Source organism: Globicephala melas, chromosome 8 (genome assembly GCF_963455315.2).
Source record: "Globicephala melas chromosome 8, mGloMel1.2, whole genome shotgun sequence".
Classification (NCBI taxonomy): Eukaryota; Metazoa; Chordata; class Mammalia; order Artiodactyla; family Delphinidae; genus Globicephala; species Globicephala melas.
In genome coordinates this window covers 9,253,690-9,270,420 of record NC_083321.1, presented here as the reverse complement: position 1 = coordinate 9,270,420, position 16,731 = coordinate 9,253,690, and the positions used below count along the sequence as shown (strand labels likewise).

At 46.1% G+C, this 16,731-nt stretch overlaps 1 protein-coding gene across 1 annotated transcript; it reads left to right on the top strand.

Annotated features, from left to right (window-relative positions):
- Window positions 1–7,331: 7,331 nt before the first annotated feature.
- Window positions 7,332–7,949, top strand: LOC115840653 (protein Tob1-like). The gene has a single exon (XM_030833949.3). It carries the CDS (start codon window positions 7,332–7,334, stop codon window positions 7,947–7,949), a length of 618 nt encoding a protein of 205 aa, XP_030689809.3.
- The last annotated feature ends 8,782 nt before the right edge of the window (window positions 7,950–16,731 follow it).

Here is a 16,731-nt window from a genome sequence, read left to right as displayed (position 1 = left end):
CATCCTGCCATTTGTGACAACGTGAATGGAGCTTGAGACATTACGCTAAGTGACATAAGTCAGACAGAGAAAAATTAATACTGTATGACATCCTCATATGCTAAATCGAAAAAATCCAAACGTGTACAAACAGAAAGTAAAATGGTGGCTACCAGGGGATGGGGGGTGGGGTTATAAGACAGATGTTGTTTAAGGACACAAACTTGCAATAAGCCCTAGAGATCTAATGCACAGTATAATGAATACAGACAACAATATTATATTATAATCATCAGACCTGCTAAGAGACTAGAACTTAACCATTCCAACCACTAAAAAGAAATGATAATTATATGACATGACAGACATGCTAATTATTGCTACACTGGCGATCATATTACAACATATAAATGTATCAAATTAACCTGCTGTACACCTTAAATTTACACAATGTTATATGTCAGATATACTTCAATAAAAAAAGTTTTCCAAGATAAATAAATGAATAATATTATTCCTCCTTTGATTTTTTTCAATCATTTAAAAAATGTAAAATCTATTCTTAGCTTTCAGGCCATGCAAAAACAGGTGTAGGGCCAGATTTGACCCATGGGCCATGACTTCCTGACCCCTGATCTAACTCACTAAAAGCCCCCAGACCAGATGGATTTACTAAATAATTTTCATTAACCTGCAAGGATCAGATAATTTCTATGCCATTTGAACTGTTTCAGAGCGTAGGTCAAAATAATTAACATTTATTGAGCATTTAATGTGTCAAGAAATATATTAAGTTCATTATACCCACTATTTAAGCAGCTCTAAAGGTGGCTAATTATCATGACCCCCAAGTTCCAGATGAATAAATTGAGGCTCAGAGAAGGTAACTTGCCAAAGGTCACAAAACTAGTAAATGAAAGGACTGGGCTTTGAGACTGGATCCTGTCTCCAGAGCCCACACTGTTGTTTGTGAGAGTGTTGAATCATCACATCTCCCCCTCCGAGTTCTGAATCAAGTGAAAAATATACATGGGAGTAAAACAGCTCTCAAAAGATCAGCTCCATAAAGCTGAATTCTAGGCCAAAATGAACTTACCCAAGCTCAGGTGAACAGCTACCATCTACTGGCAACATCCCCTGGCCCGCCCCAGTGAGCTTAAAGACATGACAGTAGCAAAAAAGAAAAAGAAAACAACAACAAAAAATGATAAAAAAAAATTTAAAGAGAGAAAGAAAGCAAAGAAAAAATAAAACAAGCAAAAAAACAAAGAAAGAAAGCTATCACGGAAGCAGAAGCAGAGCAGTTATGTACACATGGGGGGGAATGGGAATGATAACACCCTTACCTACATTCCAGAGTGTTATAAGAAGTGCAGACAATTATACCCCAGAATACCCTCTGGGACAGGAAAGGAGCAGAGATGAGTAGCCTGCAAGCAGCCAGGTGCTGAGGGAGCCAAGGAGGGGTGCATAGCTTCACATACCCCATAATCCATTGCCCAGTTTCACAGCCAGTTCTCCTTGTGAGAAGGGGACAACCTCTCTCCTACAGGCAGGCGAAGAGTGGGTTATAAGCAGCTCCAATCCAAGCAATGTAGGGACCATAACGATCAGCTCAATTATGTTTACAATTGCCAAGAGTTGTAACAATCTAAACAACCACCACTTGCTATACACTCACTGACACAGAATGGGGTCCAAGATGCATTACTGAGTGAGAAGAGGAAGTTACAGAACTCTACACAGAGCATGATCTTATCTGTATCAGAGTGGCTGCGGGTGGAGAAAGCTCCCACCAGTGGCCAACATTATAATCGCAAGTCCCCTACCAGGGGATCCTTAAGGGAACAGTGCCGGACTGTGGCCAGAGAGCTGTAACCGCGTCCCGTACCTCTGGACTGGAATGGATGGCAGAAGCTGGCCTGGAGGACACCTGCTTAATTTCATCTACCCCTGGGAAGGGCAGTAAGAAATGATGCCTCTCTGAAAGAAGTCCTTTCAGCCTAGGCTGTAAATTCCCAGTCAAAGAGTGTCTCATTTATCCCATTAGAAAAGGGCTGAGATTCAAACCCTGCTATCATCATGTTCCTCACCCTCCTTTATCAGCCACGGCACAAACGTTATTAATAAACTGCTTGGCAAAAAGCCTGCGACAAAGAGGGAGGGGGTGCCGGACACAATCGCTGCCCCTGGAGAACTACAGTCTAGGATGAGAAGATGATAGATAAAAAGATATTGATATTGACAAATTTAAAGCATAGGGTTAGTAATACATTAATAGAACAAACAGGATTTTATTTATGATTTACATCTTAGTTCTTTCCAAAAATATTTGCGTTACAGTATTAGAATGGAAGGAGGTGCTGAATCATTTAGGACAGAGAGAGCCCAAGACTTGGAGATGGAAGGACAGTAATGCAAACACGAGTTACTGATCTCCAACTTTCAGAGTCAATCTATAGTCAAAGCACTTAACATATGACAAAGGAGGCAAGACTATACAATGGAGGGAAGACAGTCTCTTCAATAAATGGTGCTGGGAAAACTGGACAGCTACATGTAAAAAAATGAAATTAGAACACTCTTTAACACCATACACAAAAATAACCTCAAAATGGATTAAAGACCTAAATGTAAGACTGGACACTATAAAACTCTTAGAGGAAAACATAGGCAGAACACTCTCTGACATAAATTGCAGCAACATCTTTTTCGATCCGTCTCCCAGAGTAACGGAAATAAAAACAAAAATAAACAAATTGGACATAATTAAACTCAAAAGCTTTTGCACAGCAAAGGAAACCATAAACAAACCAAAAAGACAACCCACAGAATGGGAGAAAATATTTGCAAACGATGAGACTGACAAGGGATTAATCTCCAAAATTTACAAACAGCTCATGCAGCTTAATATCATAGAAACAAACAACCCAATCCAAAAATGGGCAGAAGACCTAAATAGACATTTCTCCAAAGACATACAGATGGCAAGGGGCACATGAAAAGATGTTCAACATCGTTAATTATTAGAGAAATGTAAATCAAAACTATAATACGATATCACCTCACACCAGTCAGAATGGCCATCATCAAAAAATCTACAAACAATAAATGCTGGAGAGAGTGTGGAGAAAAGGGAAGCCTCCTACACTGTTGGTGGGAATGTAAATTGGTATAGCCACTGTGGAGAACAGTATGGAGGTTCCTTAGAAAACTAAAAATAGAGTTACCTATTGTATGATCCTGCAATCCCACTCCTGGGCATATACCCAGAGAAAAACATGGTCCGAAAGGATACACACATACCCCCAATATTCACTGCAGCACTGTTTACAATAGCCAAGGCATGGAAGCAACCTAAATGTCCATAAACAGAGCAATAGATAAAGAAAATGTGATATATACATATAGAATGGAATATTACTCAACCATTAAAAAAGAATGAAATAGGGCTTCCCTGGTGGCACAGTGGTTGAGAGTCCGCCTGCCGATGCAGGGCACACGGGTTCATGCCCTGGTCCGGGAAGATCCCACATGCTGCGGAGCGGCTGGACCCGTGAGCCATGGCCGCTGAGCCTGCGCGTCCGGAGCCTGTGCTCCGCGACGGGAGAGGCCACAACAGTGAGAGGCCCGCGTACCGCAAAAAAAAAAAAAAAAAAAGAATGAAATAATGCCATTTGCAGCAACTTGGATGGACCTAGAGATCATCATACTAAGTGAACTAAGTCAGAAAAGGCAAATATTATATGATATCACTTACATGTGGAATCCGAAGTACAATACAAGTGAACTTATTTACAAAACAGAAACAGGCTCACCGACATGGAGAACAAATTTATGGTTACCAAAGGGGGAAGGGGAGAGAGGGATAAATTAGGAGTATGGGATTAACAGACACAAAACAGATATAAATTAGATAAACAACAAGGTCCTACTGCATAGCACAGGAAACTATATCCAATATCTTGTAATAACCTATAATGGAAAAGAATCTGAAGAAGAATTTACATATATATGTATTATATATAGTGGAATCACTTTGCTGTACATCTGAAACTAGCATAATATTTTGAATCAACTATACTTCAATAAAAATAAAGTAAAATAAAGAAAACTTTTAAAGGGTTGCCTCCTGGCAGTAATGCCAGGGACTGGAGAAGGGGAGGGGGCAGGGGGACAGAAAACTATTACTTTTCACTTTAAATTCTTCTGTATCTTTTTTTTTTTAACTGTACAGCGTGGAATAGATTTATGTGCCTTCTTTCCCTCTCCCGTATTTCTTTATAGCATGATTGCACTACCAATGAGACTTGCAGACCTCACATTTTTGGCTTTTGAGTTTAAAAACCACAGTCCAGATATAAAGAAAAACTATCTCTAGGAATCCAACCGCAGGCAGAATCTATCTGCACTCACACATTTCCCATCCTGACTGATTAAAAATCCTCTGGTCAGCAGGGAAGAGGAGAAAGCTAGATCTAAGATCTTCTAAGAACAATCACAGGACATGTTTACGTGGAGGTCCTAAAAACTGCCTCATGACCTGTTTCTCAACAAATTCACCTCCTGGAGTCAGGGGTACTCGAACTCCTAAATGAGTTCGGGAATCTCAGAATAGAGAGGTTTGAGTCCCATTTCCTGTATGAAGGTCCTGGGGGGGCGGGCAGCAAGCCCCAAGACGTTTTTGTGTTTTGTTTTGTTTTTATTGGCTGTGCCAGTTCTCAGTTGTGGCACACAGGGTCTCATTGCTGCGTGTGGAATCTTCATTGCGGCATGCAGGATCTTTAGTTGTGGCATGCGGGACCTAGTTCCCGGAGCAGGGATCGAACCCAGGCTCCCTGCATTGGGAGCACAGAGTCTTAGCCACTGGACCACTAGGGAAGTCCCCCCCAAGACTTCTGCACACCCTAGAAGGGCTGGAGGGAGCTCACCGATTCCCACTCTGCCCCAGTGGGACCTGTGGGAAAGCCTTTTCCCCACGTGGCTGAGAGTGGTGGAGCTGGGGAGTTGCTACCTAGTGACCCTGGGAGGACCTAAAGCCATAGACAAGAGGATGAAACAGACACACTCTGGCCACTACGGCCAAAGACCAGGGGGGAGTTGGGTTGTCCACAGAGTGGCTGAGGTTAGAAGAGATGAAGGTTGTAAAGCAGTGCGCTGGTGGCGCCTCCTCGTGAACCTTCAGGAAATGTTAGTTGTTCCTTCCCTTTCTTCTTCCCTTCCTCCTTCCCTCCCTCTCCTTCAATCCCTTCCTCTGTCCAGCTAACTCGCCCCACCCTGCCCCGCCCACTTCCTCCTGCTCTGGTCCCACCTCCTCACTCTGCCCCTGGGAGCCCTCCCACTTCCTCTCCTCCTAGAAAACCAAGAGCCACTGTGTTTAGAATCACCTCCTTGGAGCTCTAGGCAACCTCTGACTTCAAATGGCGTTATCAGTCACACAAATTGGTCATCCCTCCCTTCCAAATCCTACTAAAATGATAACAGACGATGTTAAAAAGTATATTAGCCACAAGGACAGGGAGAAATGGAGAGAAGGTCCTGGCAGGTAAAAGAGGTCACTTTGGAAGATGGAAAGCAGGCGGCAGATGAAAGGAAGTTACAATCTACCTAGAGGTGAATCAATTTACTCAGGTGAAGCCCTGAGAAGCTCCGTACTTGGAGCACAGGAATTACCAAAGGTGGGGGGACAGGGGTGACAGTAGCTTCAGGTTGTCTACCTAGTACCCTGTCACCCTTCTTTCCTTCCCAGAGAACTTGGTTTTATTCAGGGATACAGGGTGCCCTGTTAAAAATAAAAACTCCTGGGGCTTCCCTGGTGGCGCAGTGGTTGGGAGTCTGCCTGCCGATTCAGGGGACACGGGTTCGTGCCCCGGTCCGGGAAGATCCCACATGCCGCGGAGCGGCTGGGCCCGTGAGCCACGGCCGCTGAGCCTGTGCGTCTGGAGCCTATGCGTACAGCAGAAGAAAAAAAATAAATAAATAAAAATAAAAACTCCTTTTTGAATTAAATAAAGGTCATCTGAAAACAAACAAACAAAACTCCACCCTGAGGCTCTTGCCCCTAGGGGCAGCCATGGGACCCATTTCTGGCCAATGAAAAGTCCACTTGGGGACTTCTAAGGATGCTTTCTTGAGTTAAGGGGACAAACCTAGTAGGCATGAGCTTTCCCCTTTGCCCTTCCCCATTCCTCCTGCCCAGTAGTGATCAAAGTGCCCAGAAGGATGCCAGAAACAGGAAAGTCACATGCTGAGAACGGCAGGAAACGGGGTGCACCGCCGCTGCACCAGCCTGGATCACTCACACTAGATTTCGTGTTATACTCTTTTTAAAAATCAACACTTACCTTGCTAAACCACTTGGTCAGGTTTTGTTGGGGGCCTTTGAACCCAATCCGGAACCCAAGCAATTGTTGTTGGTTGAACATTATATACCGAGTTAAACAGCTACATCGCTTCTCTGATCCCACAGTCAGACAAAAAGCCCCTTCCTCCCCCTCCTCAGAGGCCAGAAGTTTAGTCTTTAAAGAATGAGTGTAGGGGAGAAGGAGGAAAGCCCCGGCGCGGCGCGGAGTGGGCGCTCTACGCGGACGCTGGGCCGGGCACCGGGCTGTGCGGAGAAGTGAGCGCGCTCCCCTGACCCCGTCCTCGCCACCCCAAGCCAGAAGGGGCGAGCGCCGCCTGGAGGCGTCGGCGTGCCCTCGGCCCGGCCGGCTCACCGCCGCCTACCCTCCCGTGCCCCTGCCCAGCTGCCGGGTCTGTGGTGGAAGCAGCCCCCTCCCAGGAGACGTGTCAACAGTTTTGGTGAAGAGCTTGGAAGATTTCTTAAGAAGAAATATGAAGGGCACTGGTATCCTGAAAAGCCACACGAAGGATCAGGGTTTAGATGTATACACGCAGGGGAGAAAGTGGACCCAGTGATTGAACAAGCCTCCAAAGAGAGTGGTTTGGGCACTGATGGTGTTCGTGGCAATCTACCGTAGGATCCTAGTGTTTGGATCGACCCATTTGAGGTTTCCTACCAAACTGGTGAAAAGGGACCAGTGAAGGTGTTTTATGTGGATGATAATAATGAAAATGGATGTGAGTTGGAAAAGGAGCTCAAAAACAGCTTTAACCCAGAGGCCCCGGTTTTTTGTTGTTGTTTTTGCGGTACGCGGGCCTCTCACTGTTGTGGCCTCTCCCGTTGCGGAGCACAGGCTCCAGATGCGCAGGCTCAGCGGCCATGGCTCACGGGCCCAGCCGCTCCGCGGCACGTGGGATCTTCCCGGACCAGGGCACGAACCCATGTCCCCTGCATCGGCAGGCGGCCTCTCAACCGCTGCGCCACCAGGGAAGCCCAGGTCCTGGTTTTTATGCCCACAAGTGACCCAGCCTCATCAGCGTCCAGCTCTCCATCTCCTCCCTTTGGTCACTCTGCTGCTGTAAGCCCTCCCTTCATGCCCCGGTCCACTCAGCCTTTAACCTTTACCACTGCCACTTTTGCTGCCACCAAGTTCGGCTCTACCAAAATGAAGAATAGTGGCCGAAGCAACAAGGTTGCACGTACTTCCCCTATCAACCTCGGCTTGAACGTGAATGACCTCTTGAAGCAGAAAGCCATCTCTTCCTCAGTGCACTCTCGGCATGGGCTGGGCCTGGGCAGCCAGCAGAAGCCACGGCCACAGCAACAGCCATCCCAGCCACCGCCGTCACCACCACCGCAGCAGCAGCAACAGCAGAAAACCTCCGCTCTTTCTCCTAACGCCAAGGAACTTATTTTTCCTAATATGCAGGGTCAAGGTAGTAGTACCAATAGAATGTTCCCAGGTGACAGCGCCCTTAACCTCAGTCCTCTCCAGTACAGTAATGCCTTTGATGTGTTTGTGGCCTATGGAGGCCTCCACGAGAAGTCTTTTGTAGATGGCTTGAATTTTAGCTTAAATAACATGCGGTATTCTAACCAGCCATTCCAGCCTGTTATGGCTAACTAAAAAAAAGAAAAGATGTATCGTACAAGTTAAAATGCTCAGGCCTAAGAAGGATTTTTTTTTTTATAACCTCCTTGAGATTTTTTTTTTAAGCTTATAGTAAGGATACATTCAAGCTTGGTTACAAAAGTAAAACATGCATCATTTTTCATTGCGAACCAAGCACAAAGTTATTTTATACTGACTGTGTATTTTAAAGTATACTCTCAGATATGGCCTCTTATAGTATTTAAGATATAGCAAGGACATGGCTGATTTTTTTCTTTTATAAAATATTGGCACTGGGCTTCCCTGGTGGCGCAGTGGTTGAGAGTCCGCCTGCCGATGCAGGGGACACGGGTTCGTGCCCCGGTCCGGGAGGATCCCACGTGCCGCGGAGCGGCTGGGCCCGTGAGCCATGGCCGCTGAGCCTGCGTGCCTGGAGCCTGTGCTCTGCAACGGGGGAGGCCACAACAGTGAGAGGCCCGCGTACCGCAAAAAAAAGAAAAAAAAAAAAAATTGGCACTAATAAGTGGGTTTATTGGTCTCTTGTAATTGTATAATTTAATTTAGTACAAAGTTTGTAAAATATCAAAGGTTATACATCTATTGTTTCTACGACACGGTATTGCATTTATATCTTTTTACTACAGGGATCTGTGCCAGCAGCACCTTCATGTGGTATTTTTTTTACTGAAATTGTAAAATACCCATTTTAAAGACATCAACTATTCTAAATTGTGTACAGGATATTCCTTTAGTGGTGGAATTAAAATGTACGAATATTTGCTTTTTGAAAAAATGTATTTTCTGTTAAAGGTTTAAAGATTTTTGCTCTATATTGTGGAAGAAAATGTAATCATAAATATTAATTTTGTACCTATATTGTGCAATAGTTGAAAATAACGGTATAAAAGTACTTTGAGTCAGGGTCTTACATGTTAAGAGGGACTGAAATAGTTCATATTAAGTATGTATTAAAATTCTTTAAAATTAAAAAAAAGAATGAGTATAGGGGGTGGAGTCAAGATGGACTAGGAGGACGCAGAATTCACGTCTCCGCACAACTAGGGCACCTACCAGGCACTGGTGGGGGGCCACGGACACCTAAGGGGACGGGAGGAACCCCCAGCGACTGGGTAGGACGTGGGGTGTGGGGGGGAGTGAGGGGGGAGGAGAAGTGGAGGCAGGACGGGACCAGCACCCCTGAAGGGCGGCTGGGGGAGGGGAGGAGTTTATTCACCCAGGGGGACCCACCCACGGTTAGGGGTTCAGCGGTGACAGGGGAGACCCTGGGGGAGACCAAGAGGGGGTGGCGCAGAGGACAGGAAGGGAACATGGCAGTGCTTTCCCTGTCCACTTAGGCACCGGGGAGCCTCTTGGGCACCTGGGCCTAATCCTCTGCCCTCGGAGCCTCCCTCCTACAGTGCAGAGCCCAAGCCCCGCCCCTACACACCCACCCAGGGCCCCACCTCTACACTCGGACACCCCTTCTGAGACTCCCTCCAACCGCTGGGCAAAACCCCACCCACACACCCTCACCCAGGGCTTACCTCCAACTCCGGAACTCCACACTCCACAGGTGCTGCCTCTCCCCTTCACGCAGGTCCTAAGCAGAGGCCCCGCCCCACACTTGAACGCTGCCCGCGCTAAGCCCCGCCCCGAAGGCCTTCGGCTCCATGGGTCCTGAGCCTAGGCCCCGCCCTATGTTCAAACGTCGCCCTATGTTCAAACGTCGCCCTACGTAGGCCCTGCCCCACCCTAAACCCCATCCCTGCCTAAGTTCCACCCCCCCTAAACTCCTCCCCCCATAGCCAAGGCCTTTTTTTTTTCATTTTTCTTCTTTTAGGTTGGGGTTTTGTTTTACCTTGTTGTTGCTGATTCATTTATATATATTTTTTCTAATCTTTTATTTTTCTAATTTTATTTTATTCTTTATACTTTGTTATTGTTCTGCTCCTTTTGGCTTGTTCCCCCCCTTTTTTTTTTTTGCGATACACAGGCTTCTCACTGTTGTGGCCTCTCCCGTTTGGAGCACAGGCTCTGGACGCGCAGGCTCAGCGGCCATGGCTCACGGGCCCAGCCGCTCCATGGCATGTGGGATCTTCCCGGACCGGGGCACGAACCCGTGTCCCCTGCATCGGCAGGCGGACTCTCAACCACTGCGCCACCAGGGAAGCCCTGTCCCAGTATAATTTTTTAGAGTGCTTCATTTTGTTAGCAAACAAAACTTGGGTCCACTCATCCACTTGCAGTAAAGCCAATCTACTGACACTGGGTTGTGGTGAAGGAAAGTGTAAGGTTTATTGCAGGGCGCCAAGCAAGGAGTCCAGGCAGCTAACACTCAAAAGGCCTGAACTATCCAATGGCTTTCAGAGAAAGGTTTTTAAAGACTGGGTGAGGGAAAGGGTTGCAGGGTACACAATCAGCCTGTGGACATTCTTCTGATTGGTTGGTGGTGAGGCAATCAGGAGTCAACATCATCAACCTTCTGGTTCCAACCAATCTGGGGTCCACATGTTCATGGTCAGCATACAGTTAACTTCTTCCACCTGGTGGGGGTTTCAGTATCTGCAAAACAGCTCAAATGACATGGCTCAGAATATTATCTTAGCCCTTGAGGAGGAACTAAAGGTCCTTGACGTTGTTTAATGGTTAAACTATTATTTTTTTGTCTTGCTTGAATGTTTTCTTTTGTTTCTGCATTTTCACACTTTGATTGAATCTATTCTTTGGAACTCGGGAAGACCTAGGAATCTAAAGTTTTTATGAAAACAAAAGGCAGGCACAGGACATGGGGGGATCTGTCCTGGGAAGGCCTCATAGGGTCCTGCTCGGTTACACTTTTACCCTCAAGTGTGCTGGTTTGGACAACAAATTATACAGCCCCCTCCTTCTCCATGCCTTTGCCCAAGCTGAATTTCCCACCTGAAATGCCCTCTGTTTCTGTTTCCTCTTCCAATTCAAATCCTTTATTTCCTTTGTACCAAATTCAAGATTGTCTGTGCCAAACCACCGCTCACAAGTTCCTTTCCTTTCTCTGAAATCCTCTAATACCCAAATAATTTATGCCACAAGATCTTTGACTGTGTTGCTTTTTTTTTGCCCCAGTAGTTTTCATTCATTGGATAATGGATATTTGTCATTTGCAGCTACCCAATCTTTTCAAGATTCCCCCTACATTTTGGCAATTTTTTTTTTCTTTTTGCGGTACGTGGGCCTCTCACTGTTGTGGCCTCTTCCGTTGCGGAGCACAGGCTCTGGACGCGCAGGCTCAGCGGCCATGGCTCACGGGCCCAGCCGCTCTGCGGCATGTGGGATCTTCCCGGAGCAGGGCACAAACCCGTGTCCCCTGCATCGGCAGGTGGGCTGTCAACCACCGCGCCACCAGGGAAGCCCTTGGCAATATTTTTATATGAAGTATGCCTTCCCACAGTAGAAACTCCAAACTGGGCATTCCTAGACTTCCTTGCAGCTAAGGTGGGGGCCCATGACCTGGGTTCCACCAACCAGATGCATCCACGTGAGTTGTGGCTTCACAAATGAGCAGGGTGAAGAAGTGGCGAGGGGGAACCTGCTCCTGGTGGCCAAGTAGCCAAGGTCCCTGGTGGCCAGGGGAAGCAGAGCTGGAGAGACAGGTGTCCAGTCCCACGGGAAGGTGACTAATGAGGGTGCCTAGCAAGTTGGTGAAGGTATGTTCTCTGGAGCCTAGAGTAAGCCCCATCTCGTGGTTGGTTATTTTTCCCATCTGCGAGGATTTAGAGCATCCCAGAGGTTCTTAATATTCTCTAATAAGTCCTTTTGCACCTTTGTATTGGAAAAACCTACAAGTCTTTGCTCTGTATGTCTCCTTCTGTCCTTTGCTCCTGTATGTCTCCTTTGCTCTCATACTATTACCACTTTCACAATACTTCTATACCAGATGTGTGTGTGGAGGGATGGTCCCTGCCCCAAGCCATTCTCCACAACACCAGCTGGGTGTCCTACAATTTAACTCAGTTCTGACACTATGCCACAGGTTAAGGGCTCAGTCCCACAGAACTGCTCCCACCCCACTTCCAATGCCAATCGCAGGTGTAGGACCCCAGGTTACCCACAACTTCTGTCAAACATGGGGACAAATCAGGGGTTCCCATGATCCACACACCCTCCCCCCACCGCCGCCGCCATAAGGTTCAATTACTTTGCTAGAGTGGCTCATAGAACTCAGGGAAATGTATTTACCAGTTTATTAAAGGATACGATAAAGGATATAGATGAAGAGACAGATGAAGAGTACATAGGGCGAGGTCTGGGGGGTGGGGCGGGGTCCCGAGTACAGGAGATTGTGTCCTTGTGGAGTTGGGGTGCGCCACCCTCCCAGTACGTGGATGTATTCACCAACTTGAAAGCTCACTGAACCCCATACTCTTGGGATTTTATGGAGGCTTCCTCTTGTAGGCATGATCAATTATTAACTCCATTTCCAACCCCTCTCCCCTCTCTGGAGGATGATGGATGGGGCTGAAAATTCCACACTTCAAATCACGGCTTGGTCTTTCTGGTGAGCAGCCCCCATCCAGGGTTCACCCGGGAGCCCACCTAGAGTCACCTCGTTAGAACAAAAGATGTTCCTAGTGTTCTTATCACTTAGGGATTTACAAGGGTTTTAGGAGCTCTGTGTCAAGAACATATATATATATATATATATATATATATATATATATATATATATATAATTTTTTATTTCACAAGCTTCATCTAGCCAGATGGGTACCAATGTATGCAACCAGAAACTCTGACTAATACAATCTGTCCGGTGTCTACAGCTAGTTGATAATCTCCCTACAGTCACCTTGGATTTTTGAGAGCTTTCATATTCCTCTAAGCACCTCCCAGCACAGACAATGCTACATCAGGTTGTGCCCAGTGGAATCAGGGAAACATATTCAGGGGAGAGTGTGTGGTTGTGAAGCCTACAGTGTGGTGTTGTGGCTCCTTGCCAGGCACAGGGACAAACAGTGAACAAAACAGTCCAAAGACAGATGCCCACCGGACCCCAGATGAATTCCAATGAGGCACTAAAGCTTTTGGCTGGCTGCCTGTGTGCTTTCTCCACTTCTCCCAAAGTGGGTGCCAAGCAGGGTCCCTTATTGTCCCTGGAGAAACAGTTTAGTGGCCTGTCATCTTGAGAATTTACCCAGCCTGCCTTGCAGAGTTGCCTAATTCCAGGAAGCATTGTGTAGCTTACTTGGTTTCTTAAAGGGCCTCACATTTTAGAAGCTTATTTATTTGCTCTTTCCTTTCTGGATTTAGAAATTTGCATGCTATGTGCTTATTATGCAGGGAAACATTTCAAAGGGACTGATGACTGGAATCCTGTCCAAGGCAGTAACAGAGCGATCGGCTCCATTCAAAATCTGTGGCTCTCCGAAACTATTTTAGAAACAATTCTCATATTTTTTGTGAACTCTTGGTAGGAGGAAAGTCATAATTCATCGATACTCTAGAAACATAACTTATTTCCTGCTCCACCTCCAACATGTATCATGCATAACCTTTGACCTAAAAAATCTACTTTATGGATTTTTCTTAGAGGATTAATCAAAAAATGCAAATAAGGACTTATGTATCAAAATGTTCCCTGAAGTATTATTTCTAGTAGTACAACATTTAATAGCATGGAAATGCTCACAAATAATGCTACCTGGGGTGAAAAAGTAAGAAATAGAGCATCTTAATAGTGAAAGGGAGAAATATACCAAAAAATTTAACTGTGAGTATCTCCAAGTGGCAGAATTATAGCCATTTTTATTTTGTCCTTTATACTTTGCCATGCTTTGTCTATAACAAATACACCCCTTACCTGAAAATGTATTTTTCAGCTGAAAATGTATCCAGCTTAGACTTCTTAGGGTTGATTAATCTAGAGAAGGATCTTTCCTTATATAAGTATGTTCTCTTATTCAGATGTTGAGCTTTGAATTATAATTACTATCCATCAGTATCCTCAGGACCCCCAAACCTCAGCCCAACCCGTGTCCGATGCTGAACCCCCCCATCTGAATGAAGTTGGTCCATTTTTTATTTAATAAGCATTTTGAGGACTTCCTTGGTGGCGCAGTGGTTAAGAATACGGCTGCCAATGCAGGGGACACGGGTTAGCCCTGTTCCCGGAAGATCCCACAGGCCGCGGAGCAACTAAGCCCGTGCGCCACAACTACTGAGCCTGCGCTCTAGAGCCCGCGAGCCACAGCTACTGAAGCTTGTGCACCTAGAGCCTGTGCTCCGCAACAAGAGAAGCTACCGCAATGAGAAGCCCACACGTTGCAATGAAGAGGAGCCCGCGCTCGCTGCAACTAGAGAAAGCCCACGCACAGCAATGAAGACCCAACACAGCCAAAAATAAAAAAATAAATTAAATTAAATTTTTTTAAAGTTTTTTAAAAAAAAGCAAGCAGTTACTGTGTGCCAGGCTCTGTGCCAGAGCATAAAGCACTGATCACAACAGCCCAGATGGTGCCCGTCATGGGGCTGTTACTACCTCTAAGCCACAACCCTCAAGTAGGCACCAATGTGACTCTGCCAGGAAAATGGATTCCAGGCACCTCTATCTGAAATCCAGGGCTTTTCTCCCATAGCAATAAGTTGTGCTCACTGATCAGCTCACAAATATCCAGGCCACTCCAGTCTCATTCTTTCCAAGAGCTGTTGCCCCAGACTTCTGGGAATTTGCTTTTTTGAGTTTCTGAACCATTTGTTCTTTATCCAACAAACATTTATGAAAATCTTCAGAGAGCCAGGCACTGGTCTGGCCTTGTGTTGCAAATAGAACTGTCAAGGTTCCTGCCCGTAAGATGCTCATCACTTAGTCTGTGGACAGAAAAGCCCACCAAAGGGCTTTAGTCAGCACTGGGAATTTCCCTGGGAAAGATGTGGCAGGAAGCTTAGCTGATAGACACCTCTTGGAATAGCTGCCTCTTCACTGAGAACTGCTATCAGTGCTGCAAATTTATTTGGGGGGCCTAATTTTAATCGTTCCCAGCCTATTTCAATTCCCCCCCAGCCTACCCTCCCAGATGGACTAAACCGAGCACTCTAACACTGGGCACTTAAACAAAAGCTCATTCATCATTCATGGAACACTTGAATGGAAAAAAAGGAAAACCAAAACTGGCACAAATTTCCCAACCTCCTAATCCCATACTCTAGATCCCATGAAGAAGACTGTCACAAACGTCGGTTTGGATGAGTTTTCAAAGGACAAGATCTCAATAGCTCCTTCTAGATAAGTGGCTCTCAACGAGCGGTCCCCAGAGGAGCAACAGCAGCATCACCTAAGAACTCATTAGAAATGCAAATTCTTGGGCTTCCCTGGTGGCGCAGTGGTTGAGAGTCCGCCTGCCATACATTACATGTATGACTGCATCTTACTGACCATATAAAGTTATGCTTTGATCCATGCCACATTTTGAGCCAAAAGTACTCACTATTTGTACAGTCAACCCTCCATGTAAGGGGAAGAAAAGCAACTAGGGAGTTAGGTTGTCCTATCATACTGAAACCTTAACCTCTTTTCTCAAAAAGTGAATTTAGGTGAATTACAATTACAGCAGGATGTGCTTCCCTGATGGCGCAGTGGTTGAGAGTCCGCCTGCCGATGCAGGGGACATGGGTTCGTGCTTCGGTCCGGGAGGATCCCACGTGCCGCGGAGCGGCTGGGCCCGTGAGCCATGGCCGCTGAGCCTGCGCGTCCGGAGCCTGCGCGTCCAGAGCCTGTGCTCCGCAACAGGAGAGGCCACAACAGTGAGAGACCCGCGTACCGCAAAAAAAAAAAAAAAAAAAAAAACCAATTATAGCAGGATGAACTGAACGTTTCCTAGTCAAGATTATGGTGTAGCATATTTACGGCTGAAGCAGGCTTCCTTTCCATGGCCTTGACCTGAGGCTGATGTTGAATTTATCTGCATCCCCTGGCTTGCGCTGTCAAACTGGGTCCCTAAGAGGTACCCCAGTGATAGGGTAATGTAGGCTGGGATTCAAAGTAGCTGCAGTGAACACAGCTTGAATACGACACACACATTCGACTACCCGGAGAAGAGATAGGAAGATGCTTCTAGAGTGCCTTTTGTGTACAATAGTCCAGCGTTGAGAGAACTTTCATAGCTTAGTAGCTGTCTAGGGGAAATTTCATAAATAGCAATTACCAGATGTGGGGCTGTGTTAGTCAGAGCGGTCAGAAAGCCAGTGAGATAACTTTGGTTGCTGATGCCTTGTGGTCTCGGAGAAAAGGGAGGACTAGAAAAGGACTGAGTTCTCTCTGCACAATGCCCGCTGCTTATTTCTTCTAATTCAAAGCTTCAAATGCCCGTGAGTTTTTGCCGCTATTTTACGTAACAGAATAATGTATCCTTTGGTTCATGTCACTAACCTAGTATCTTGCAGTTGTTTTACTGGGTAGAAGTGCAAACTTCTATTTGAAGGTCACTATGGTAACAGTAATCTAGGGCAGCTCCGGGGGAATACAATCAATCATCTAGGGGGTTCAGAGCCTTTCAGGCTCTGGGGCAGGGAGGAGGAAAATTGTCACCAAAAAATTAGGTCACTTGTGGTTGAAGGAATTTAGAGCTGAGATCCTGAGACTCAGAGGAGGGGTTTTCAGACCCTTCAGTGCACCCCAGGCACAGAACCAGACCGATTACGGAGGTTATCTTTCTGTTCTTTACCAAACGTTACGGGGAGACACAATTAAAAGGAAGAGAATAACTAGCAAGTCTGCGAAACATCTCGGGCAGAGGAAGGACTTCAGTGCGTGCAGCGGTGCTTT